General features: G+C 43.7%; 1 protein-coding gene across 1 annotated transcript in view; it reads right to left on the bottom strand.

Moving 5' to 3' along the window:
- LOC144691868 (cytochrome P450 2J1-like) overlaps positions 1–25976 on the bottom strand; it is a 148984-nt gene that overhangs the window by 18459 nt on the left and 104549 nt on the right. The window contains exons 6-7 of the mRNA XM_078560444.1: positions 19239–19380; positions 6611–6798 (exon numbers count right to left, since the gene is read on the bottom strand). Of these exons, the coding sequence (XP_078416570.1) occupies positions 6611–6798; positions 19239–19380 (330 nt within the window). The remainder of the gene's footprint in view (positions 1–6610; positions 6799–19238; positions 19381–25976) is intronic.

The following is a 25976-nucleotide window of genomic DNA, read 5'->3' as shown; positions in this document are numbered from 1 at the left end:
TCCTATAATGTGGTGACCAGAACTGCACACAATACTCCAGCTGTGGCCCCACCAACGTCCAATACAACTCCAACATCCCCTCCCTACTTTTGTAATCTTTGCCTCGAATGATAAAGGCAAGTGTCCCATATGCCTTTTTCACCACACCACTAACATGCCCCTCCGCCTTCAGAGGTCTACGGACACACACGCCAAGGTCCAAGACACTCAACCTCACTGTTAACCACCCGACCAATCTTTGTGTTATCCGCAAACTTACTAATCCTACCTCCCACATAGTCATCTATGTCGTTCATATAAATGACGAATAATAGGGGTCACAGCACAGATCCCTGTGGTATGCCACTGGACAATGGCTTCCAGTCAGTAAAGCATCCTTCTGTCATCACCTTCTGTGTCCTACAACTAAGCCAATTTTGAATCCACCTTATCAAATTACCCTGTATCCCATGTGCACTTGCCTTCTTTATAAGTCTCCCATGTGGGACCTTGTCAAAGGCTTTGCTGAAACCCATATAACCTGCATCAACTGCACTATCCTCATCTACACACCTGGTCACCTCCTCAAAAAATTCAATCAAATTTGTTAGGCATGACCTCCCTCTGACAAAGCCATGCTGACTATCCCTGATCAAACTTTGCCTCTCCAAGTGGAGATAGATTCTCTCCTTCAGAATTTTGTCCAAATGTTTCCCTACCACTGACGTGACACTCATTTGGCCTGTAGTTCCCTGGCTTATCTCTACAACCCTTCTTAAACAGGTGAACCACATTAGCTGTTCTGCAGTCCTCTGGCACCTCCCCCGTGGCCAGAGAGGAATTAAAAATTTGGGTCTGAGACCCTGCGATCTCCTCCCTTGCCTCCCTCAGCAGTCTGGGATACAAATCATCCGGACCTGGTGATATGTCCACTTTTAAGCCTGCCAACACCTTCAATACCCTGTCACTCCCTATATCAATTTGCTCAAGAACCTCACAGTCTCTCCCCCTGAGTTCCATACCTTCATCCTCATTCTCTTGGGTGAAGATGGATGTGAAGTATTCATTCAACACTCTACCAATGTCCTCTGGCTCCACCCATAGATCCCTAATGGGCCCTACTCTTTCCCTGGTTATCCTCTTCCCATTGATATACTTATAGAATATCTTGGGATTTTCCTTACTTTTACCAGCCAGAGCTTTCTCATATCCCCTCCTTGTTCTCCTAATTGCTTTCTTAAGCTCCACCCTGCACTTTCTGTACTCCACTAATGCCTCCGCTGATTTGCTTCCCTTGTACCTGCTAAAAGCCTCTCTATTCCTTGTCATCGTAACCTGAATATCTCTGGTCATCCATGGTTCTCTGGGCTTGTTACTCCTTCCTATCACCCTAGAGGGAACATGTTGAACCTGTACCCTCCCCATTTCCTTTTTGAATGCCCCCCACTGCTCCTCTGTAGAATTCCCCACAAGTAACTGTTCCCAGTCTACCTTAGCCAGATCCTGCCTTATTTTACTAAAATCCACTCTCCCCCAATCCAAAACATTTTTTTGCAACTTGTCTATTTCTTTGCCCATAACAAACTTAAATTGTACCATGTTGTGGTCGCTATCACTAAAATACTCCCCCACCACCACCTCAGCCACCTGTCCGGCTTCATTCCCCAGAATTTGGTCCAGCACTCTGCCGTCCCTTGTTGGATCCTCTACATATTGACCTAAAAAGTTCTCATGTACACATTTCAAGAAATCCACTCCATCCAAGCCCTTAACACTATGTCTATCCCAATTAATGTTGGGAAAGTTGAAATCACCTAATATAATTACCCAATTGTTATTGTTTTTACACACCTCCACAAATTGTGCACATATTTGCTCCTCAATTTCCCACTGACTATCTGGGGGTCTATAATAAACACCTAATAATGTGGCTGCCCCTATTTTATTCAAAGCTCTATTTAAGCTTTACCTACAAAGTTTCATTTGATGTCCCCACCAAGATATCATCTCTCCTTACTGCAGTAACTGACTCCTTAACTAATAATGGAACGCCTCCTCCTCTTTTACTCCCTCCCCTGTCTCACCTGAAGATTCTATATCCCGGAATGTTGAGCTGCCAATCCTGCCCCTCCCTCAACCACGTCTCAGTGATGGCTACTATATCACAATTCCACATGTCAATCCTCACCCTTAACTCATCCGTTTTGCCTGTAATACTCCTGGGGTTAAAGTAGAGGCCATCCAGCCTTGCCTTACTCCCTTGAAACTTAATGCAGCTGTACTCCCTCTGACTTGATTGTTTTACTGTATTATGATGTGTCCCTATTCTGCTAACATTGTGTCCCCTCCCCCTGCTGAATTAGTTTAAACTCCTCACAACAACACCAGCAAACCCACCCGCAAGGATGTTAGTCCCGCTCTGGTTCAGATGTAGACCATCCCGCTTGTACAGGTCCCACCTTCCCCAGAAACAGTCCCAGTGATCCAGGAATCTAAAACCCTCCCTCCTGCACCAACTCTTAAGCCACGTATTCATCTGCGCTAATCTCCTATTTCTGAGCTTGCTAGCACGTGGCACTGAGAGTAATCCAGAGAGAATTCGTAGATCTATGTATGTATTTAAAATCTTTTCTCTTAATAATAAATGTTTCACCTAGTTTTATAAAAATCTATAAGACTTGGTGGCCTTATTACACTGAATTCAAGGCACGTTTCTCGAAATTTATACAGATTGAAAATTAATTATGACAGTTGTTTCAAGTTTCGATCTATGGAGAGAATTTTCCCCGCATGGTGGGGTTTGTGTAGGGGTGAGCCTGTACCTGATCGGCACCCCCGATCCGGTCTGCACCGCCATTTTACATGGGCGTGCCAATTAAGGCCTGCCCAGTGTGACGCGCACCCGGAACCATTGTGCGCTCCCTGTGCGGGCTGGGGATGGGGTCTCTGAGTCGGAAGTGCGCTTTTTCTTGCACGCGCACAAAAGAGCTTAGAAATCTCCCTGAGACACAGAGGGGCCTCACGGAGATAAGTTTTAAGTTTTAAAAAGGAAAAAAAAATTAAGACATGTTCCCTGGGACATGTCAATGAACTTTAATTGAAAAATGTATTTAATTTATAAACCCTTCATGAAACCTCCTCCCGCCCGTGGATGAGGTTCCATGAAAAATGCAAAGGCCGCCTGGGCTCTTTGCCTGCCCCGCAACCTTAAGGTAGCTTTCTCAATAAGCTTAATTAGTTAATTAATGGCCTTAACTGAGAATCTAAATGTTGGGGCGCACGGCCGACGTCACCCCGTGTAATTTTACACCTCAGCGAGCAGGCCCCGCCCCCGCTCACCAAGCCAAAAATTCTCCCCTATAACTTGAACAGCTCAGCATTTACCATCGGCTGTGTCATAACATAGTTGGGGACTCATTGTGCAATACATTTGAAATTCCTTTTTTTTGTAGTTGCTGAATCCTACAGTTACAAGTACGAGAAGCACTTTGAATTCAGGAGTTGGTGTGAGAATTTTTGAAGTTGTGAGACTGCAATTTGGGGCAGAATTTTCTGCCTGTCGGGCGGGTGGGGACAATGTCACATGAGATGGGACACGTTAATAAACTTCACAAAAACTTTATTACGCTTTTTTAAACCCTACATGAAATTTCATCCCGCCGGTGGATGAGGTTTCATGTTTTCTCTATTTGCCGCCGGGGCTCCTGGCCGACCCGCCAACCTTAAGGTTAACCTCAATTGGCCATTGACAGGTTGGTGGGCCCGCAGCTGAGTTTGCTGTGGCCCCGCTTTCCTGAATATTTAAAAGGGGCGCGGTGACGTCGGGAGGAACCCTTGACTTCATCCCACGTCATTTTGCACGTCAGTGAGCAGGCCCCGCCCCCTGCTCGCCAATGGTAAAATTCAGCCCATGGCTTTGGCAGTTGCTCAGACTTGTTTAGGGGTTGAAGTTATAACTTTGACTGGTTTACAAAAGGAACTAAAGTTGTTATTGGAATTGGCAGATAAGCTATACTTGGGGTTACCTGCAGTAGCTAAGAAAGCAAATATTATTGAAGGTGTAGCACAGCATTTAAAGCTGGAAGTGAAACCTGACACTAGTGAGTCACAGCTGGAGGGAGTGAGACTTCAGTTAGAAATGAAGAAGTTTGAATCTGAACAAGCAAAGGAACTGAGAAAACTTGAATTGGAGGCAAACGAAAAGGAAAAAGAATTGGAAATGAAAAAACTAGACCTGGAAGCAGCAGAAAAAGAAAGGGAAAGAGAAAGATTATTTCAAAAAGAAATGGAAATGCAAAAATTTGATCTCCAGATGGAAAAGTTAGCAATGGAAGAGAGAATGAAGGAAACAGACAGAGAATATAAGCTTAAAAAGCTGGAAGTTACAAAAGAGACCTTAGATTCTGAGGAAAGTTGTAAGGATGAAAAAACCATTAACTTGAAACCTAGTGGGGAGATGTTTAGTTTTGTACAAGTCCTTCCAAAAATAGAGACAACATATGCAGCTTTTAGAGAAGTAATTATTTTGGAAGATTCAATCCCTTTGGTAGTGAGAACTCGTGGAGGAACAGAGGGTTGATTCTGTAAGGTAAGCAGCAGAGATAGCTGATGGTTATGAGTTAGTTCATAGAGCTAAACCTTTTTTCTGTCACTCTTTCAAATTGGAAAAGGATAAAAAGTGGGAAGGTGGGTAGGTAGTCAGAGAAGAGGAGTAGCTGAAGTTCCCAGGAAGTTGTTTTCTCAAAATAAAAAGGAAGGTGCTGAAGGGAGAAGTGACATTCGAAAATTGAGGTGTTTTCATTATAATAAAGTTGGTCACAGAAAGTCAATGTGCTGGAAATTGCAGGGATAATCTGTTGGAATCATAGGGGTGCAGAAAAGTTCTGGAAGTAAGAGTACTGTGAGTTCTGAGGTTCAGGCACAGGAAAAAACAGTGGTTTGTGTACAGGTAAAACAGGGAGAATCAGTGATAAATAAAGAAGTGGGAATGTGTTCACAATTTACCCAAGCGAGTTTGGAGGAGGAGATTGCAGTATTGTTTAGAGATTTTATATATGAAGAGAAAGTCTTTCCATGTATGCAGGTAGATAAAGATATTAAAATTTTAAGAGACACAGGGGCTAATCAATACTTAATGTTGTGGGAAAGTGACATTTGTTGTTCAGAGGGAGTATTGGAGGAACAGGTGATAATAAATGGAGTTCATGGAGATGCTAAACCTATTCCATTGTGGAAGGTAAATTTAAAGAGTAAGTGTAAAACAGGCAAAGTGACTGTTGGAGTAGTGGAAAAATTGTCCATTGCAGAGGTTCAGTTTATTCTGGGTAATGATATAACTGGATCACAAATGTGAGTGATGCCTATGGTAGTTGAACAACCTGTAGAAGTGTCTTCAATGGAATTTTTACAGAGAGCATCCTGTATTCTTTCCAGATTGTGTGATAACAAGATCACAGGCTCATAGGTTGAAACGTGAACAACAGGAAAGGCAGGAAGAATGCATTGAAATCTAATTAGCTGACAGTGTGTTTGATAACATTGTTCAGGAAGAAAGACTAAAGGACATTTCAGCTGCAGTGTTTAACTCAAGATGGTTAGTGGAGTTACAGAAAAAAATATTTGCAAATACAACATTTATATCAGACAGCTTACTCAGAAGCAGGCAAAATGTAATCCAGAATATTATTACCTTAAGGGTAATATTTTAATGAGAAAATGGAGGCTGCATCATGTTTCAGTAAATCAGAGCTGGAGGGAGGTACATCTGATTGTCATCCCAGTTGGGTATAGAAGTGAGATTCTGAGGATAGCTCATAAAATTCCAATGTGGGGGCAGGGGTCATTTGGGAATTAGAAAGACACAGGCAAAGATACACAAACATTTTTTTATTGGCCTGGACTGTATAGAAATGTAGTCAAATTCTGTAGAATATTATGTACTGACAATAATGGATGTGTCTACCAGATTTCCTGAAGTAATACCTTTGAGAAACATTACAACAAAGAAGATTGTGGAAGAGTTAACTAAATTTTTTACAAGATATGGTTCACCTAAAGATGAAGGGCTGTTTATAAGAAATAATAGAGAAAATAAAAATGTCATAAAACATGTCCCCTCATGTGAGCAGGAACATATTTTTAATTCAAGTGTCAAACTTTTATTTGATTTTTATTTGCTTTTGGAAACCTCATCCCACCCATGGATGAGGTTTCCTAAAAAGCGCAAAGGCCATTTGGCCATTTTGCCTGCCAGCCAACTGTTAGATTGGACAGGCAGCGTAAATTTGAATTTAATTACCTTCTTAATGGCCTTAACAAGCCTTTAATTGTTGGTGGGAGCGCTGTCGACTGTGGCCTGCACCCACCTACTGAAATATCACGTGAGTGCACGTTGACACCAGGACATTTGCCTGGCAGCATCGCGCGTCATTTTACACTTGGCCAGGTCGTGTCGAGCTTAATATTCTGCCCTGGGACTTCTTTCCCAAAGTTAGATGTATATATATCGTCTGGATTTTATCACTGATTATCGTGTTCAGGCCATCCCATTCTCCCCATTGCACTGAATCCAGCCAAGCCTCCATTGCCTGTCTTGAAGATGCATTTGTTTAGCAATGGTTTGGGTCTTTACCTTTGGGATCCTGTATCCTTTCAGCTGCACATCCCTGGTTGTCTGTCTCGGAAGATTCAAAGGGATGACGTTCCCCAGTCTCAGGACCTCGTGTATTACGGCATTTGTGTATGGCAATTTCACTCGATCCATCCAGGATGGCTCCTTGTGCCGCCCAATCATGATGTCAATCTCATGCTGAACCTTGTCTGTTTTACACAGAGCAGGAGGAAAGTCAGGAAACACTAATAGAAACAACATTCCATCATCATGTCGAATGGTAGCACAGTGTATTTCAAAATACTTATAAGTTGTAACATGGAAAGAGACTATTTGATCCAACCAGTCCATGTCAGAATTTACCATCCACACATGAAAACAGCCCTAACCGCATTTTCCTGACCTGTTCCCATTTCTATTCAACCCTTTTTGTGTTTGTCCACTTCATCCAGTCTAATGGTGATTTAACAATTTCTGCATCAACCACTAATCTCACGAATGAATCACACAGTCTCACAACTTCCTGGAAGATGTCACTCCTGCTCCCTGTTCTAAATCACATAATCTTAGGTCAGTACAGGACAGAAGGAAGCCATTGGAACCATGGATTTTCTACCAGCTCTTTCAAAGAGTAATACAGTTAACTCGACTCCCTGTCTTCCTGTATATCCCTGCATTTATTTTATCAATATTTATTGAATTCTCTTTTGAAAGTTACTATTGAATCTTTATCCAGTAACCTATCAGGGAGTGAATTCCAAATCCTGATCACTTAATTTCTTACATTTAATCTTGTCACAATGGCCCCTCGTTCCAGATCCACCAAGGTTTCCTCAGACAGTGAGTAGAAATTTCCCAGATTTGCACTTTGTTTTACCCGCTGGCCGTGATGGTGGGTTTTCACACCGTATCATCCCAAACCTGCCTCATTCTTTATGCACACCCGGGAAACATGCCATTTCCGTGGCAGGCGGCCTCTCATTCGCTCACCGGCCATCAACCCCGCTGCTGTATCACGCCGGGCTCCATGTTTAAAGTCCAGTCACAAACACAGCGCTCATTGCTTCCAACTCACCACTGCTGCCTGGGAGACATGGCCAGCAAAGGGAAAAAGACCTCAGACCCCACTTCAACAAGGGGTCCCTTGAGCAACTGCTGGATGCCGTGGAGGCCCGATGGGATGTACTCTACCCCTGCAGGATGGGCAGCAACGTCACCAATCTACCCTGGGAGGCAGTGGCAGCGGTGGTCTGTGCTAACATCCTTCAGAAGAGGGTAGCCGCCCAGTGCCACAAGAGGATGAATGATCTCCGTTCTGCCAGTATAAATCACTCTTCTCATCATTCTCAACTCACACACTAACAAACCCGTCACACATCCAAAGGGCCCTCACTCACTGCCAGTTCAAGGGACATCATCATTCACTCTCTCACACACACCGTCATTGTCCTCATCCCGTTCTTTGGACCACTCACCACCCACACAGGCCAGACATACTTATCATCTGGCCCAGCAGGCATCCTGATACACTCTCTCCATCTCTATCCATGCAGGACAAGCTGGTACACAACGAGAGAGAGGCCGCAGACCAGTGGCGAAATGCCCGAAATCAAAGTTCTCATGGACTTTGAAAACAGAGCCATCCATCTGGCTGGCGATGACCGGGACCGGTCCTGTGCTGACGGTGAGGTCGGCGCTGCTCTACCAAGTGAGGATCCAGCAGTGCAACATCCATCAGACAACCATGCTGTGAGTGATGTGTCCTGTTTCACAGGCCACTGCCATGCACCAATTATCTCCCCTTGTTTTCACAGGCACATCTGGGAAACAGCCGACAGAGTCCATGACCCAGGGCCTCCAATCAAACCCCAAAGAAACCTCTGAAGAGGAATCTGAAGGCACCTTCCCTGAAGTCCCGTCATAATGCTCTCCCACATCCCCCAACAGCGCAGAGACACATACCTCGGAGGGACCGAGATTTAGAGTAGCCCCGACATCACAATCTTGTGAGCACATCGCGCTGTCTGATCCACAGCAGGCAGAGGCAGGGACCTCCCAGATCCCCGGCACTCGGAGGACTGCTGGAGGCTAGAACGTTGCTGAGTCTGAGTCAGATGATGAGCCTTTGGACTCAGTCATGTCACAGTTGCTGGAGCTGCAAAGGCAAGCGGGGGAACATCAGGAAGGGATGTCCACTGCACTCCTCAGATTTCAGGCACAATGGAGGAGTCTGTCCGCCTTCAGGCTGAGCTGATAGCACTGGCATGCCAATACACCGAGGTCAACACTGGTAGGGTGGCGGCCTCCATGCAGACCTTGGTCCAGAACTTGGCGGGCTGAACTCCATCACTGATGGCATTGTTGGCCTCCAAAAGGGTGTACACAAGAGGGGTGCCAGGCAGCTCAATCTCACTCCAGCTACCCTTGCTGCTCAAGGAGTCAGCCTGTGTCCCCGGGGCACCCATAGGGAGGAGGATCCGCAGGTGCATACTCCGGGCCCATCCATCCAGGTGACTCCGAGAGTGTCCGGCCAATCCAAATCCCCTCTTCCTGTGACCCCAGCAGCTCCAGCTCCTCAGGCCGAGGAGGGTGTCACTGTCACACAGCAGGACCCCGAAAGCAGACCGGGACCCTCTAGGTCTCGGCCCTCCAGAGGACACCAGTCAAGGTCATCACAGCCAGGGCGTCACAGTCAGCAGGTTGCCTCCAACTCCACTGTGAATGACCGAGGAGCGCCAAGACGTAGCAGCGAGGTTAGGAAAGTTAAAGAGAATTAGTTGCACAGCCTGGGCATGGGTGTTAATCACTTGTACATAATGTTCATTATCGTCAATTAACTCTCAAGAACATCTCCCTGTCTGTGGCTCCTTGTTCTGATGAGCAGTGTTCTTGTCACTCAGATGTGAAACCTTTCCGCACAAGATAAAGGCAGTTGTCTCTGTCCAGGGCCTCTTCCCTGTGTCTGTGCAGCCTTCAAACCACATGGGATACAGGGTAATTTGATAAGGTGGATTCAAAATTGGCTTAGTTGTAGGAGACAGAGGGTGATGACAGAAGGATGCTTTACTGACTGGAAGCCAGTGTCCAGTGGCGTACCACAGGGATCTGTGCTGGGTCCCCTATTATTCGTCATTTATATAAACGACATAGATGACTATGTGGGGGTTGGATTAGTAAGTGTGCGGATGACACAAAGATTGGCTGGGTAGTTAACAGTGAGGTTGAGTGTCTTTGGTACAGGAAGATATAGCCGGGATGGTCAATTGGGCAGATAAGTGGCAGATGGAACTTAACCCTGGAAATTGTGAGGTGATACACTTTGAAAGGAGTAATGTGACAAGGAAGTATTCAATGAACAGCATGACACCAGGAAATTCTGAAGAACAAAGGGACCTTGGCGTGTGTGTCCATAATCTCTGAAGGCGGAGGGGCATGTTAGTGGGGTGGTGAAAAAGGCATATGGGACATTTGCCTTTATCAACCGAGGCATAGATTACAAAAGTAGGGAGGTCATGTTGGAATTGTATTGGACCTTGGTGGGGCCACAGCTGGAGTACTGTGTGCAGTTCTGGTCGCCACATTATAGGAAGGATGTGATTGCACAGGAGTGGGTGCAGAGGAGATTCACCAGGATGTTGCCTGGGATGAAACATTTAAGTTATGAAGAGAGGTTGGATAGACTTGGGTCGTTTTCATTGGAGCAGAGAAGACTGAGGGGCGACCTGATCGAGGTGTACAAGATTATGAGGGGCATGGACAGGGTGGATAGGGAACAGCTGTTCCCCTTAGTTGAAGGGTCAGTCACAAAGGGGCATAAGTTCAAGGTGAGGGGCAGGAGGTTTAGGGGGGATGTGAGGAAAAACTTTTTTACCCAGAGGTTGGTGATGGTCTGGAATGCACTGCCTGGGAGGGTGGTGGAGGCGGGTTGCCTTACATCCTTTAAAAAGTACCTGGATGAGCACTTGGCACGTCATAACATTCAAGGCTATGGACCAAGTGCTAGTAAATGGGATTAGGTAGTTAGGTCAGGTGTTTCTCACGTGTCGGTGCAGACTAGATGGGCCGAAGGGCCTCTTCTGCACTGTGTGATTCTGTGAACTGGATCGGGTAAATGTGTTGACAGGATGGTGACATGAGTCTCAGATTCCACATGGAATATCATTTTGACACACGCCATGCACGCATCTCTGAGGCCGGGACTTCATAAACTATTGAAACCTCGGCCTTATAAAGGCACATCTGTGTCACTGCCATCCATGCAATCACGTCCAGGGCCTTGCACCTGAACGTCACCATGTTCCCTCACTTAGTCTTCACCTTCATCCTCAAATGAATGGCCCTTATCTGATGTGCCACTTCCTCAAGGGCATCCCCTCTCTGAATAGCGAGGTTTAGCTACGAGGAGAGATTGGATAGGTTGGGCTTATTTTCCTTAGAACAAAGAAGGCTGAGAGGTGACTTGATTGAGGTGTACAAAATTATGAGGGGAACAGATAGACTGGACAGGATAAAATTGTTTCCCTTATTGGAGAATTCTAGAACCAGGGGACATAGATTCAAGATAAGTGGCAGAAGGTGTAGGGGGTACATGAGGAAGAAGTTTTTTACGCAGAGGGTAGTGGGTGTCTAAAATTCGCTGCCCAAGTTGGTGGTAGAGGCAGAAACTGTAAACTCTTTTAAAAAGCACCTGGATCTGCACCTAAAGTGCTGTAAGCTGCAGGGCTATGGGCCGGGTGCAGGAAGGTGGGATTAGAAAAGGCACCTGGGTGTCCTCGGGCTGGCATGGACAAGATGGGCCAAATGGCCTCCTTCTGTGCTGTAACTTTTCTATGGTTCTATGGGTCTATGGTTCTGGAGGGCACAGCACACCACACCCATGAGGGACACATGTGATGGACCATACTGCAATGTACTTCCTGATCTGTCAAATCACCTGAACCTCATTTTCAATAGCCTGATGGTCTATTCGATGAGGAACTGAAAGAAATTAATATTATTGAAGAGATAGTACTCAAAAAATTAATTGGATTGAAGGTTGATGAATCCCCTGGACCTGATGAGTTACATCCCAGGGTGTTGAAGGAGGTGGCTGTAGAGATAGTGGATATATTGGTGGTTATCATTCAAAATTCTATCGATTCTGGAAAGGTTCCTGTGGACTGGAAAGTAGCAAATGTGACCTCACTATTTAAGGAGGGTGGGAGAGAGAAAACAGAGAACTACAGACCTGTTAGTTTGACGTCAGTAACAGGGAAAATGTTAGAATCAATTATAAAGGATGTGATAACTGGACACCTGGAAAATAATGAAGTGATTGGACGGAGTCAACATGGATTTATAAAAGGGAAATCATGTTTGGCAAACCTGTTGGAGTTTTATGTGAATGTTACCTGTAGCATAGATAAAGGAGAACCAGTGGATGTGGTGTATCTGGATTTTCAAAAGGCTTTTGATAAGGTCCCACACAGGAGGTTAGTAAACAAAATTAGAGCACATGGGATTAGGGGTAATCTACTGGTTTTGATTGAGAATTGGTTAACAGACAGAAAACAGAGAGTAGAAATAAATGGGTCATTCTCAGGATGACAACTAGTGGGTTACTGCAAGGGTCAAAGCTAGGGCCACAGCTGTTCACAAACTATATAAATGATTTGCATATGGGGGCCAAATGTAATATTTCCAAATTTATCAATGACACAAAACTAGGCAGGAATGTGAGTTGTGAGGAGGATGCAAGGAGGCTTCAAAGGGACTTGAACAGGCTAAGTGAATGGGCAAGAACATGGCAGATGGAATATAGAGTCACAGAGTTGTACAGCACAGAAACAAGCCCTTCGGCCCATCGTGTCCGTGCCAGCCATCAAGCACCTATCTATTCTAATCCCATTTTCCAGCACTTGGCCTGTAGCCCTGTATGCTATGGCATTTCAAGTGCTCATCTAAATAATTCTTAAATGTTGTGAGGGTTCCTGCCTCTACCACCCCCTCAGGCAGTGTGTTCCAGATTCCAACCACCCTCTGGGTGAAATTTTTTTTCCCCAAATCCCCTCTAAACCTCCTGCTCCTTACCTTAAATCTATGTTCCCTGGTTATTGACACCTCCGCTAAGGTGAAAAGTTTCTTCCTGACTACCCTGTCCATGTCCCTCATAATTTTGTATACCTCTATCAGGTCCTCCCCTTAGCCTTCTCTGCTGTAAGGAAAACAACCCTAGCCTATCCAGTCTCTCTTCATAGTTGAAACGCTCCAGTGCAGGCAACAGCCTGGTGAATTTCCTTTGCACCCTCTCCAGTACAATCACATCCTTCCTATGGTGTGGTGACCAGAACTGCACACAGTACTCCAGCTGTGGTCTAACTAGCATTTTATACAGCTCCAACATAACCTCCCTGCTCTTATATTCTATGCCTTGGCTAATAAAGGCAAGTATACCATATGCCTTCTTAACCACCTTATCTACCTGTGCTGCTGCCTTCAGGGATCTATGGACATCTACATCAAGGTCCCTCTGATCCTCTGTACTTCCTAGGGTCTTACCATTCATATTGTACTCCCTTGCTGTGTTAGTCCTCCCAAAATGCATCACCTCACACTTCTCAGGATTAAATTCTATTTGCCACTGGATATAATGTGAATAAGTGTGAAGTTACCCGCTTTGGTAGAAAAAACAGAAAGGCAGAGTATTTCTTAAATGGTGAGAGACTGGGAAGTGTTGATCTCCAAAGGGACCTGGGTGTCTTTGTTCATGAGTCACTAAAAACTAACATGCAGGTGCAGCAAGCAATTAGGAAGGTAAATGGTTTGTTGGCCTTCATCACAAGAGGATTTGAGTACAGGAGTAAAGATGTCTTGCTGCAATTGTATAGAGCCTTGGTGAGACCGCACCTGGAGTATTGTGTACAGTTTTGGTCTCCTTATCTAAGGAAGGATATACTTGTCATTGAGGTTCACCCGATTAAACCCTGGGATGGCAGGATTGTTTTATGCAGAGAGATTGAGGAAACTTGGCCTGTATTCTCCAGAGTTTTTGATGGGGTAGAAGTGGATAGGATGTTTCCCCTTGGCTGGTGAGTCTAGAACCAGGACACAGTCTCGGAATAAGGGGCAGGCCATTTAAAACTGAGATGAGGAGGAATTTCTTCACTCAGAGGGAGGTGAATCTTTGGAATTCTCTACCCCAGAGGACTGTGGAAGTTCAATCATTGAGCATGTTCAAGGCAGAAATCGATAGATTTCTGGATACAAATTACATCAAGGAATATGGGGATAGTGTGGGAAAATCGCATTGAGGTAGATGATCAGCCATGATTGAGCTGAATGGCAATGCAGGCTCAATGGGCCAAATGGCCTCCTCCAGCTTCTATATTCCTAAATAAAAATGTCATAAAATGCCCCAAGGCACTTCATTGTAGCGTTATGAAACAAAATATGACACCAAACAACATAAGGAAATATTAGAATAAAAAGCAAAATACTGCAGATGCTGGAAATTTGAAATAAAAACAGAAATTGCTGGAAAAACTCCGCAGTTCTGGCAGCATCTGTGGAGAGAGAAACAGAGTTAATGTTTCGAGTCCATATAATACGCACTTGAAACATTAATTCCGTTTCTCTCTCCACAGATGCTGCCTGATCTGCTGAGTTTTTCTAGCATTTTCAGTTTTTATTAGGGAAATATTAAGACAGTTAATGAAAGCTTGGATAAAGAGGTGAGGAGTGTCTTAAAGGAAGAAAGTGAGGTGGAGAGGCATAGAGATTTAGTGAAGATATTCAAGAGCTTGGGGCCTAGGCAGCTGAAAGTATGGCAACTAAGCAGAGAGTATACATAAACGGGTCTTTTTCAGATTGGCAGGATGTGATGAGTGGAGTCCCACAGGGGCCTATGCTGGGCCCTCAACTTATTACGCTTTACATCAATTATTTAGATGAGGGGAGTGAAGACATTGTAGTTAAAATTGCAGATGACACAAAGATAAGTAGGAATGTTGCGAAGGGAACATGAGGCTGCAGATGGGTATAGATAGGTTGAGTGAGTGAGCAAAGATCTAGCAAATGGAGTTTAATGTGGGTAAATGTAAAGTATTACTTAAATGGAGAACAGCTGCATAATTCTGAGGTGCAGAGGGATCTAGGTGTTCTAGTACACGGGTCACAAAAAGTTAGTATGCAGGTACAGCAAGTAATTAAGAAGGCTCATGGAATGCTATCCTTTATTACGAGAGGGATTGAACATAAAAGTAAGGATGTTATGCTTCAGTTGTACAGGGCATTGGTGAGGCCGCATCTCGAATACTGTGTGCAGTTTTGGTCTCCTTATTTAAGGAAGGATGTAAATGTATTGGAGGCAGTTCAAAGGAGGTTTACTAGATTGATACCTGGAATGAGTGGGTTGTCTTATGAGGAAAGGTTGGACAGACTGGGCTTGTTTCCACTGGAGTTTAGAAGAGTGAGGGGTGATTTGATTGAAGTTTACAAGATCCTGAATGGCATTGACAAGGTGGACGTTGAAAGGATGTTTCCTCTTCTGGGCGAGTCCAGAACTAGGAAGCACAGTTTTAAAATTAGGAGTCGCCCTTTTAGGACAGAGATGAAGAGAAATTTTTCTCTGAGTGTTGTGCGACTTTGGAATTCTCTGCTTCAGAAGGTGGTGGAGGCGGGATCATTGAATATTTTTAAGGAAGAGGTAGAGAGATTCTTGTTAGGCAAGGGAATCAAAGGTTATCGGGGTTAGATGAGAATGTGGAAATCGAAACACAAGAAGATCAGCCATGATCTTATTGAATGGCAGAGCAGGCTTAAAGGGCCAAATGGTCCAATCCTGGACCATCTCTTAGGTTCCTTTGTAGAGTGATTAAAATTGAGGATGCTCAAGAGATGAGCACAGATTGTTGGATGGTTGTGGGGTTGGAGGAGATTACATAGAATGGTAGGGGCCAGGCCATGGAGCGATTTGAAAATGAGGGTGTGAATTTTAAAATCGAGACATTGCTTGACCAGAAGCCAATGTAGGCCCATGAACACAGCAGTGATGGATAAATGGGACATAGTACAAGTTAGGACAAGGACAGCAGAATTTTGAATGATAAGTTTTGGAAAGTAGAATATGGGAGACCGGTCAGGAGTCCATTGGAATAGTCAAGTCTAGAGGTAGCAAAGTCATGAATGAGGGTTTCAGCAGCAAATACGAGCTGTAAAGAAAAATATAATTTTTTCCAATATTAATGTGGGAAACTGTGAAGCAGGCTTGTGGCGGCCGTGTGCATGTTTGTATGTATGTGTGTGACTAATTTAACTAAACTGAAGACAGTCAAGCTGCAAGGTTTAAATCATCAAAGGATTAGGTGTAAAAGCAGGCATTTTGCAGTGGAGATAAACAAGCCAAGATGGGATACAAGTAAATGCAACATGAATAGGAATTTACATTTGGAGATAAACGAGGGGCTGAATTTTTAATTGTCGAATTTCAAAGAGAAATAAAAGGAAGTTTTACAACCGGCAAAGACCATAAATTAATAAAACCTAGTTATCAAGTTTACTTTTCCTGAAAGTAGTGGCCATGAAGACAACATGAAAGATTATTATGATGTTCTGGGAAGGTAACTTCTAAAGAAAGTTAAGATCAATGGATTTAAAGATGAAAGAGAAAACATTTAAGAAAAGATTGAAAGCTGTATGGGTCGTGTGGCCATGTAATATCTTGAAGAGTGCGCTGCATGAGGACAGACCTGGGAAGTAGGCAACTTCCAGCCACCCAAGAGAAGTGTTTGTTTGTTTTCCAGAAAAAGATTTTGTTACAAGCCTTGAATCTCTATTGTTGAGTGAGTCAGAGAAGCCTGTGAAATACCTCCCCGATAGCGACAGTGGGTGCCTTGGATTACTGGATTCCTTTATAGCTTAAGAATCTATAGGGACTGTTGCTTGGAAAAAGGAGTTTATTTGTGAGTCCAGCAAAGTGGAAACCTTTTGGGAAAGGCTGTAAGACTAAATTAACTATGTAACTGTAATTTTGTGTGCTTAAGTTTTCTTTTCTTTCATTAATAAGTGCTTTAAATTAATATTTAAAACCTCCAAAAGTGATAGTGAAATCTTTACTTCTGACTTCAGTGCGCATGCCTTCTCATAAAAATACAAATTGCAAATTGTTGTGATAGCTTGACCAAGTTTCCCTTTGAGATTTGGTCAATCCAGCAATTACTGCCTGACATACCATAACAGAACATATGAATTAGGAGCAGGAGGAAGCCACTCAGCCCCTCGAACCTGCTCTGCCATTCAATAAGATCATGACTGACCTGATTTTAATCTCAACTTCATGTTCCCGCCTACCCATGGTAACCTTTCACCCCCTTGCTTATCCAGAATCTTAAAAATATTCAAAAACATTTCTTCCACTGCCTTTTGAGGAAGAGGGTTCCAAAGACTCACTACCCTCTTAGAGAAAAAAATTCTCCTCATCTCTGTCTTAAATGAACAACCACTTATTTTTATACAGTAACCCCTAGTTCTAGATTCTCCCACATGAGGAAACATCCTCTCCACACCTACCCTGTCAAGACCCCTCCGGATCTTATATGTTTCAATCAAGTTGTCTCTTATGTTTCTAAATTCCAATGTATACAAGCCTAGCTTCTCCAACCTTTCCTCATAAGGCAACCCATCCATTCCTGATATTAGTTTAGTAAGCCTTCTCTGAACTGCTTCTAATGCATTTACATCCTTCCTTAAATAATGACACCAATACTGTACACAGTACTCCAGATGTGGTCTCATCAATGCCCTGTATAACTGAAGCATAATCTTCCTACTTTTGTATTCAATTCCCCTCCCAATAAACAATAACATTCTATTAACTTTATAGTCATTTGGTAGTACAGAGCTTGAGTACTGCTGAAAAAGGCAACATGTCTAAGCTTTTTGTCTTGCACTCATCAGGACATTGTGAATTCCAATATAAGGGGAAAATAACAACTTATACTGTAAAGGAGGCGGTGGCATAGTGGTATTGTCAGGGGACTGGTAATCCAGAGCCCCAGGGTAATACTCTCACTGGCCTGGCCTACATGTGATTCCAGTCCCACCACAACAATGTGGTTCACTCTTAACTGCCCTAGCAAGCCACTCAGTTGTATCAAACAGCTAAAAAGAAACCGAACAGACCAACTGGCATAGACTTAGGTACTGGCAAACAAAGCCCTGTCGACCATGCAAAGTCTTCCTTACTAATTGGGGGCTTATGCCAAAATTGAGAGAGCTGTCTCACAGATTATTCAAGCAATAGCTTGACATAGTCATACTCATGGAATCATACCTTACAGACACCACCATTATCATCCCTGGGTATGTCCTGTCCCACAGGAAGGACAGGCCCAGCAGAGGTGGTGGCAGCACTGTGGTGTACAATCAGGAGGGCGTTACCCTGGGAGTCCTCAACATCGACTCTAGACCCCAAGTCTCATGGCATTTGGTCAAACATGGGCAAGGAAACCTCCTGCTGATTACCATGTACCGTCCCTCCTCAGCTGATGTGGTATCACCAATGCCCTGTACAATTGAAGCATAACCTCCCTACTTTTATAACCAATTCCCCTCACAATAAATGATAACATTCTATTAGCTTTCCTAATTACTTGCTGTACCTGCATCCTAACAGGACACCCAGATCCCTCTGCACCTCAGAGCTCTACAATCTCTCACCAGTTACATAATAAGCTTCTTTTTTATTCTTCCTGCCAAAATGAACAATTTCACATTTGTCCACATTACACTCCATTTGTCAGATCTTTGCCCACTCACTTAACCTGTCTACATCACTTTGTAGCCTCCTTACATCCTCTTCACAATTTACTTTCCAGCCTATCTTTTTGTCATCAGCAAATTTAGCAACTATTCCTTCAGTCCCTTCATCCAAGTCATTTATATAAATTGTAAAATGTTGAGGGACCAGCACTGATCCCTGTGGCACACCACTCGTTACATCCTGCCAATGAAAAAGACCCATTTATGCCTACTCTCTGCTTCCTGTTAGCTAGCCAATCTTCTATCCATGCCAATATGTTACCCTCTACTTTTATTTTCTGGAATAACCTTTGATGGGGAACTTTATCAAATGCCTTCTGGAAATCTAAATACAGTACCTCCACCAGTTCCTGAATATCCACAGCGCATGTGACTCCTTCAAAGAACCACTGATGAACAGTGGCAGCGGTGTGTACCAGCTACAAGATACATTGCAGGAACTCACCAAGCCTTCTTAGACAGCACCTTCCAAACCCACAACCGCTACCATCTAGGGCAGCAGACAGATGGGAACGCTATCACCTGGAAGTTCCCCTCCAAGACACTCACCATCTTGACTTGGGAATATGTAGCCGTTCCTTCATTGTCACTGGGGCAAAATCCTGGAACTCCCTCTCTAACAGCATTATGGGTGTATTTACGCCACAGGGGCCGCAGCAGTTCGAGAAGGCAGCTCATCACCACCTTCTCAAGGGCAATTAGGGCTGGGCAATAAATGCTGGTCTAGCCAGTGATGCCCACCTCCCATGGAAATAAATAAATAAATGAGGTCAGGTTCCTTGACCTTCCCAGTCAGCATTCCTTGCTAATTCTCAGCACTTCTCATTGTCTGCAACCTTGGATCATGCTATACCTTGGATGGATGGATATGCCGTCATGTAGAGCACCAACCACCGCAACACCGACACAATGGTTTCAGTTCCACCCATAATCAAGTCAGTGGCGCAGGCAATCAGGTTCTTCATATTGAAGGTGGAATTTACATCACCACTCACCTGCCAAAGGAAACCAGAGGAAGTAACAATCTCAGAGTAGGAAAACAACTTGGGCATTTGCTCTGTTATTGGTTGATAAAACTTTGGGAAACATTGAAGGAGATAAGTCATTTTTTTCTGGTAGACCAGCACTTCTACAGAGCACAGTCCCCTCACTGATACCGTGCATACCCATCCAATTACCATAACCCATTCCATTACCATGGTATCCACACTATTACCATATTATTATTATGTACACTCACCATTCCAGTGGTACCTACCCTGTTACCATGGTACCCATCCCACTACCATGGTACCCACCCCATTATCTGGTCTTCTGAACTCATTCGTTTTCTTCTTGACAGATTCTACAAAGTATCAGAGTGTCAAAAAAACCTTGCCATTGTTCTCTAACTCGACATCCTGGGTGGAATCTTACTGTTGTTGAATTTTTCTGCTGTCAGGAACAAATTCGAGTACTGACCTCAATGGTTTCAGCTGGTTGCCCCAGCCTACTTATTTGTAAGTTTTCTCCCGGTCCTGTCTCCAAATGCCCTCCTCAGAGCCATTAAGATTCTATTCCCTGTGTCAGGCCGTCATGAAACTAACATTTTTTTCATTCTATTTTTCTGTTTTTTTGTGAAGTAGGTTTATGGGGGTAAGTATAGTTGGGTTTGTGTGTGATTTAGTTATACTTGGAGTCAAGTAGACAGCAAGCTTTCAAACATCAAAAGAAGCTCGGTGCTTGACATGTTAATGAGTAAAAAAGGATGCTGGCTTAGCAAGGTGTGAAGGGAATTTGCATTTTTAGATAAATGAAGGGATATTTGGATGTCAAAGGGATCTTAGTCTGTTTACAATTATTCAGATAAGCAAGGCTAAGGAATGTGTTTATTTTTCCCAAAGGTTACTGACAATATATAGTGGCAACATGGAAGTTTTTATATTATGAGGAAGATACAGTTTCAAAGAAATATGGAACAATAGAATTTACATATTAAAAAGAGAGAAACATATATAAAGGAGAATAAAAGGTTATGTGTCAGAAGGCCATATAAGATCAAACAGGAGTGTGTGAAATAGTCTTAATGAAGCCTCCAGCATTTGTGCATAAGTCTGCTATATAACGAAACTGAAGTTAGGGAAAAGCCATTTAGAATTCCACTGTACAGGGTATTGTGTTAACTTGCTGAGCTTGTTTTAAGTCTAAAATCTATTTTGGACCATTGCCTTAAAGTGGGTGTAACTGGGGGTCAGGTTAATTAGGAATTTTCGGAGTTATTATAGTAGTAAGTAATTTATAGTCATATTTGTGCTTGAAACCTTTTATATTTTATTAATAAATATTTTATTTTTTTTAAATCTCTAAAGGTCTTGGTGGACTTATTACTTCTGAATTCAGTGCACACATCTCGTCATAATCACAAATTGCAAAACCGCTGTGATAGTGCGACTAAGTCTCTCTCGTGGATTTGGTCCACCTGGGACACATCATCTGCCATGTCATAACACAGCCTCTCTAATATGTTGACTTCCAGCGAAAGACATTTATATGATGACAGCAGTTGCAGAGCCACCCTGTTTACACATGATTCATCCCCCACTGTTCCAACCTTACCTTCCTATATTCAATTTTTTGATTCCCTCTAAGAACTTGGGCTCATACCAATCTCTGCCTCTCATACTTTAACTCATTCTAGGTCCTGTTGCCCTATTACCCTTCTGCTCACTGACTTACACTAGCTCTCACTTAGGCATATTTTAGTCTCAATTTTAAAATTCTTATCCTTTATGAAAAATCCTTCACCCCTCTGTAATCTCTTCAGCCCAAAACCCTCTGAGATCTCTGTGCTCCTCCAATTTGGGCCTCCTGAACATCCCTGATTTTAACCATTCCACTAGTGGTGGCTGTGCCTGGGCCCCAAGCTCTCAAATCTGGGAGGCAGTGGCATAGTGGTAATGCCATTTGACTAGTAATCCAGAGGCCCAGGCTAATGACTTTGGGGACAAAGGTTCAACTGCCACCATGGCAACTGGTGGAATTTAAATTCAATTAATAAATCTGGAATTAAAAGTTAGTCTAATGAAACCATTATCAATTGTTGTAAAAACTCATTTGGTTCACTAATGCCCTTTAGGGAAAGAAATCTGCTGCTCTTAACTGGTCTGGCCTACATATGAATTAGGAGCAGGGGAATGTCATTCGGCCCCTTGAGTCTGCTCCGCCGTTCAAGAAGATCTGATTGTGGCCTCAACTCCACATTGCCTACACCCGATAACCTTTGGTTCTCTTGATAGTCAAGAATCTATCTAATTCTGCCTCCAAAATATTCATTGACCCTGCCTCCACCTGTCTCTGGGGAAGAGAATTCCAAAAATTCACTACCCTTTGAGAGAAAACACTTCTTCTCGTCTCCGTCTTAAATGGGACATCCCTTATTTTTAAACTGTGTCCCCTAGTTCTCGTCTCTCCCACAAAGAGAAACATCCTTTCAGCATCCACTCTGTCAAGTCTGCTCAGGATTTTATATGTCTCAATATGATCACCTCTAAATCTTCTGAACTCCAATGGATAAAGACTCAATCTGTTCAACCTTTCCTCATAAAATAATGTCCAATCCCAGGTAACAGTCGGGTAAGCCCCCTATGAACTGCTTGAAATGCATTTATATCCTTTTTTAAATAAGGAGACTGATACTGTGCACTTTAGATGTGGCTCACCAATGCCCTGAACTACTATATCAAAATATCCCTACTTTTATATTCCCCTTGCAATGAACGACAATACTCTATTTGCATTCCTAGTCACTTGCTGCCCTTAACTGGTCTGGCCTACATATGAATTAGGAGCAGGGGTAGGCCATCTGGTAGGCCTAATCACTTGCTGTACTAACTTATCCTGATTCATGTACCAGGACAGCAGGATCCCTCTGTACCTCAGAATTCTGCAATGTCTCTCCATTTAAATAATATGCTGATTTTCTATTCTTCCTGCAAATGGACAAGTTCGCATTTTCCCACATTATACTCCAGCTACCACATTTTTGACCATTTACTTCATCTATTTATATCCCTTTGCAGACTCCTCATGTTCTATCCACAAATTACCTTTCTACATAGCTTTGTGTCCCCAAATTTAGCAACCGTACATTCGGTCCCTTAAACCAAATCATTTATATGAATTGCAAATAGTTCAGGCCCCAGCAATGATTCTCATAAACATCCACAGCACAGAAGGAGGCCATTCGGCTTATTGTGTTCGTGCTGGTCAACAAAGATCTGACTACAATAATGCGATTTTCCAGCGCTTGGCCCTAACCCTGGAGGCTATGGCAACGCAAGTGAATATCTAAATACTTCTTAAATGTTACGAGAGTTTCTGACTCAACCACCCTTTCAGGCAGTGAGTTCCAGACTCTCACCATCCTTTGGGTGAAAATATTTCTCCTCAACTCCTCTCTAGCCTTCTACCTCTTACCTTAAATCTATGATCCCGAGTTATTGGCCCCTCTACTAATGGAAAAAGTGTCTTCCTATCCACCCTATCTATGCCCCTCATAACCTTATACACCTCTATCAGGTCCCCTCTCAACCTTTGGTGCTCCAAGGAAAACAACTTCAGCCTATCCAATCTTTCCTCATAGCTCAGACCCTCCAGCCCAGGCAGCATCCTGTTAAATCTCCTCTGGACCCTCTCCAGTGCAATCACATCCTTCCTATAATGTGGTGACCAGAACTGCACACAGTACTCCAGTTGTGGCCTAACCAGTGTTTTATACAGTTCCAGCATAACCTCCCAGCTCTTGTATTCTATGCCTTGGTAATAAAGGCAAATAGCCCATATGCCTTCTTAACCACCTCATCTACCTGCCCTGCTATCTTCAGGGATCTGTGAATATACACACCAAGGTCCCTCTGATCTTCAGTACTTTCCAGTGTCCTACCATTCATGGTATAATCTTTTGCCTTGTTAGCCCTCCCCAAGTGCATTACCTCACACTTTTCCAGGTTGAATTCCATTTGCCACTGCTGTGCCCATCTGGCCAGCCCATTGATATCCTCCTCACTATTTACCACCCTACCAATATTCGTGTCATCTGTGAACTTCTTGATCATACCCCCTACATTTAAGTCCAAATCATTTATGTTCACCACAAACAGCAAGGGCCCAGCACTGAGCCCTGTGGATCCCCACTGGAAACATACTTCCAGTCACAGAAACAACCCTCTACCATCACCCTCTGCTTCCTGCCTCTCAGCCAATTTTGGATCCAATGTGCCACTTTGCCTTGTGTCCCATGGGCTCTTACTTTCTTGTCCAGTCTGCCATTAGGGACCTTATCAAAAGCATTGCTAAAGTCCATGTAGACCACATCAATTACATTACCCTCATCAACATTCACAGAATCACAGAATCACACAGAGCAGAAGAGGCCCTTCAGCCCATCGACTCTGCACCGACACGTGAGAAACACCTGACCTACCTACCTAATCCCATTTACCAGCACTTGGCCCATAGCCTTGAATGTTATGACGTGCCAAGTGCTCATCCAGGTACTTTTTAAAGGATGTGAGGCAACCCGCCTCCACCACCTTCCCAGGCAGTGCATTCCAGACTGTCACCACCCTCTGGGTAAAAAGGTTTTTCCTCACATCCCCCTTAAACCTCCTGACCCTCACCTTGAACTTATGTCCCCTCGTGACTGACCCTTCAACTAAGGGGAACAGCTGCTCCCTATCCACCCTGTCCATGCCCCTCATAATCTTGTACACCTCGATCAGGTCACCCCTCAGTCTTCTCTGCTCCAACGAAACCAACCCAAGTCTATCCAACCTCTCTTCATAACTTAAATGTTTCATCCCAGGCAACATCCTGGTGAATCTCCTCTGCACCCCCTCCAGTGCAATCACATCCTTCCTAAAATGTGGTGACCAGAACTGCACACACTACTCCAGCTGTGGCCTCACCAAGGTTCTATACAACTCCAACATGACCTCCCTACTTTTGTAATCTATGCCTTGACTGATAAAGGCAAGTGTCCCATATGCCTTTTTCACCACCCCACTAACATGCCCCTCCACCTTCAGAGATCTATGAACACACACGCCAAGGTCCCTTTGTTCCTCAGAACTTCCTGGTGTCATGCTGTTCATTGAATACTTCCTTGTCAAATTATTTCTTCCAAAGTGTATCACCTCACACTTTTCAGGGTTAAATTCCATCTGCCACTTATCTGCCCATTTGACCATCCCATCTATATCTTCCTGTAGCCCAAGACACTCAACCTCACTATTAACCACCCGGCCAATCTTTGTGTCATCTGCAAACTTACTAATCCTACCCCCCACATAGTCATCTATGTCGTTTATATAAATGACAAATAATAGGTGACCCAGCACAGATCCCTGTGGTACGCCACTGGACACTGGCTTCCAGTCACTAAAGCATCCTTCTGTCATCATTCCTGGTTACTCCCTCAAAAAATTCGATCAAATTTGTCAAATACGACCTTCCCTTAACAAATCCATGCTGACTATCCCTGATTAATCCGTGTCTCTCCAAGTGCAGATATATCCCGCTCCTCAAAATTCTTTCTAGTAACTTCCCCACCACCGAGGTTAGACTGACTGGCCTGTAATTTCCTGGTCTATCCCTTCCTCCCTTTTTTTAATAATGGGACAACATTAGCAGTTCTCCAGGCCTCTGGCACCTCACCTGTGGCCAGAAAGGATTTGAAAATTACTGCCAGGTCCCCTGATATCTCTTCCCTTGCCTTCCTCAACAGCCTGGGATACATCTCATCCGGGCCTGTGGATTTATCCACTTTTAAGGCCGCTTAACCTGTTAGTACCTCCTCTCTCTCCATGTCAATTTCCTCTAATATTTTACAATCCTCCACCCTGTGTCTTCCTTTTCCATTGTGGCACTCCACTTGTCACATCTTGCCAATCTGAAAATGACCCATTTATGCCTACTCCTGTTTCCTATCATCTAGTCAATTCTCCATGCTAATATATTATCTGCTAATGTGATCTCTTACTTTGCGTAGTAACCATAGCTTTGGCACCTTGTCAAATACCTTCTGGAAATCTAAGTACAGAACATCTGTAGGTTCTGCTTTATCCATGCTGCTTGTTACTTCCTCAAAGAACTACAATAAATTAGTCAAACATGATTTCCCTTTCACAAAACCATATTGACACTGCCTGATTGCATTGAGATTTTCTAAGTTCCCCGCTATAACCTCCTTAATAATAGATCCCAGAAATTTCCCTCTGACAGATTCACTATTTTCCAATCTCATGGGATCTTTCCAGAATCTAGGGAATTTTGGAAAATATCTGTTCAATTTATCCTCCGTCATTTCCTTATTTTCCATTATTATGAACATGCAAACATAGGAATTAGGAGTAGGAGTAGGCCATTCGGCCCCTTGAGCCTGCTCCACCATTCAATAATATCATGGCTGATCTATTTGTGTTTCGATTTCCACATTCCCATCTAACTCCGATAACCTTCGATTCCCTTGCCTAACAAGAATCTATGTATCTCTGCCTTAAAAATATTCAATGACTCCGTCCCCACCACCTTCTGAGGCAGAGAGTTCCAAAGT

The sequence above is a fragment of the Cetorhinus maximus genome, chromosome 16, assembly GCF_964194155.1.
Source record: "Cetorhinus maximus chromosome 16, sCetMax3.hap1.1, whole genome shotgun sequence".
Taxonomy (NCBI): Eukaryota; Metazoa; Chordata; class Chondrichthyes; order Lamniformes; family Cetorhinidae; genus Cetorhinus; species Cetorhinus maximus.
The sequence above is the reverse complement of the archived record's forward strand: the minus strand, read 5'-3'. Positions and strand labels throughout refer to the sequence as shown.